The sequence below is a fragment of the Serpula lacrymans genome (genome assembly GCF_000218685.1).
Source record: "Serpula lacrymans var. lacrymans S7.9 unplaced genomic scaffold SERLAscaffold_8, whole genome shotgun sequence".
In the NCBI taxonomy this organism is placed as follows: Eukaryota; Fungi; Basidiomycota; class Agaricomycetes; order Boletales; family Serpulaceae; genus Serpula; species Serpula lacrymans.
In genome coordinates, this window is record NW_006763297.1 from 563302 (window position 1) to 565864 (window position 2563).

The 2563-nt window shown below is 43.0% G+C and overlaps 1 protein-coding gene across 1 annotated transcript; it reads left to right on the plus strand.

Annotated features, from left to right (window-relative positions):
* Nucleotides 1-1242: 1242 nt before the first annotated feature.
* SERLADRAFT_408897 (uncharacterized protein) lies at nt 1243-2261 on the plus strand (the record flags this gene model as incomplete). Its single annotated transcript, XM_007319244.1, has 5 exons — nt 1243-1265; nt 1313-1360; nt 1455-1498; nt 1775-2052; nt 2106-2261. The coding sequence occupies 5 exons, from the start codon at nt 1243-1245 to the stop codon at nt 2259-2261; spliced, it is 549 nt and encodes a 182-aa protein (XP_007319306.1).
* Nucleotides 2262-2563: the final 302 nt, after the last annotated feature.

A 2563-nucleotide genomic window follows, 5' to 3' on the forward strand; every position in this document is an offset into this window, starting at 1 on the left:
CGACGCAAGGGGATGAACCTTCTCCAGCTCAAAAACTACCCACCCACGCTCCAACCAGGCAAGACGAGCGGTCGATGTTTTGATAGTATATGATGGTAGATCGATGTCATGAAGATGGACCTGTTGCCCTATTTGGACCGGCCGCCGGGGCTTTGCTGATATCAGCAGTGGCACGTGGTAGTCAACGGATCGGCAACGGAAGCGGATAGGAAGTGGTGACATCAGAAATGGTGGGGGTGCAAATAAGATGAGGAGGAGGAGGGTGGAGGTGACAGAAAAGTGGATTAGAATGGGGATCCAGAAACGACCGTCAGGTGAGAATAAAAAGGAGAGGAAGGGGCCCATGGTGGGGCTAGGCAAAGGAAGGGGAGTAAGGGAAACAACAAAAGCGAGGGCGCAATGCAATGTGTAGCCAGTGGCGACGCAAAAATTTGCCGAAATGCCGAAACGCGGAAAGTACCGGATGGAAAAGCAAAGGTGAGCGTGACTGGATTGCCTAATAGAGGTGGTGCTGATCAGCCACAAGTTTGAAACAGGCAATATTAATTACTATTACTATTCCACGTGGCACTGTGCCTGTGTGGCGCAAAGGCGAGTCTTTTTGAATATTCGCTTCGTTATTGACACCTGTCCATGCTACCAATCAACTTTGGTGCATGACAGCGTGTATTAAGTTCTTGGGCGAGTGCCTATGCCCACACTGTCTTGTGAAGAAAGCTGACATCCCCAACATGGGGAAGGATGCTGACATGGATACCCGAACAATAAAGACACGGTGCAACAACAAGGCTTACCGTCAAAAGGTTCATAAGGCTTGTAAGCTTATCTTTAAAGAGGGTAAGAGAGTTAATAGCAGATATGTTGCAAAATACATGACAACTGAGTCCTTGGTGCCTACTTGTGTGAGTGCTAATTTAGTGAAAAACTATATTATTTCTAACAAATTTTGTTGTGGCAGAATGCATTCAATTTTTTTTCTTTGTTTGTTGTTGATTTACTCCAAAAACTTGAACTCGGAGTATGGAAGGCAATATTCATTCATTTAATGCATATTGTGCACGCTATTACAGGTACAGCAGTCCAACAGTTAAATTGGAGGTACATTATCAGACATTTTACATTACACTGTAGCTAACAATATGGGAATATGGGAATGCAGATACCAAAGGATGCCAATGTTTGGCTGTGGAACAATCAGAAGGTTCCATAAAAATGCATCAGCCATGAAAAGGCTGGCAGCGCATGACTTTGAAGACCTTTTACAGGTATGTTCATCTGCAGAAGTATCTTTCTTACTAATTGCCATGGATAGTGCACCATTCCTGCATTTGAGGGACTACTGCCCACTCCTCAAGATAAGGTACTTTTGGACCTTCTATTTGATTTGGCAATATGGCATGCATTTGCCAAGCTTTGACTATATACAGACAACACTCTTTCATTTTTTGACACAGCAACAATCTGTCTTGGCAGGGCAGTACACATGTTTTAGCAAAAAGTATGCTCAATTGATCACACAACAGAGCTCCCACAAGAATATGCTGTTCGAGGTCATCACCAGATTGCTCTTTCTGCAAAGCAACCCCATTTGACAAGGATCAAATCTTCAACAGGTCCAAAGATTAAGAAACTCAATTTGTCAACATACAAATTTCACGCATTGGGTGACTATCCAAACACTATTTGGCAGTTTGGTACAACTGACAGTTACTCAACACAAACGGTAAATTCATCTGTGATATATGGTTGAGAAACTGAAACTAATGTGATATAGGGCGAGTTGGAGCACAGGCGTTCAAAGAGATGTTTCCCACGGTCAGGGGGGAAAAAAAAACCATGGTTGTGAGCATGGCAAACCAAGAAGTCCTAGAAAAATTCGTCCAAAAGGTGAACAATGCACGTGAAACACTTAGGAGCCAAGAACCTAAGGAGAAAAATGCTCAATGTGCTCGAAGTTCACCAAGTGATCACTATCACATTGCTGCTAGTTCACAAGTCAGTCATGACTTGACTGAATGGTTAAGCACACATAGAGATGACCCCACCGCCAAGGTTTGTTTCAATGGATAAGATTCTTTACGGCTGCTAATGTATGTGCACTTTAGAACTTCTTTCCCCAACTCAAGGACCACCTCCTTGCACGTCTTTGTGGCCTTGCATACAATGGCGACGAATATGAGTTCTCAGACGAGGACCAGAATTGTGTGCTCCTGCACAACAACAAGATATTTGAGCATAATATATTGCAACACTACATATGATCTTTGATGCGAGCAAGACACAGTCAATCCTTTAACTCAAGCTGACATCATGTTTCTATCACAGGAGGACAAGTGTACACATCCATACTGGTACACTTGTGTCATTCAGATATTTAATGTTATGGTCAAACATAGGAAAAATGAGCACTCACAATATTCAAGGCCAACACATATGGATGTGCTATTTGTTCGTTGGTTTCAGTGCAACGCGAATTTTGATGCAGGATGGAATGTGAAATGATTGTATTGGCTCCAGTTTTTTAACATGGAGGACACTTGCAACGCTTTCAGTCTTGTTGACC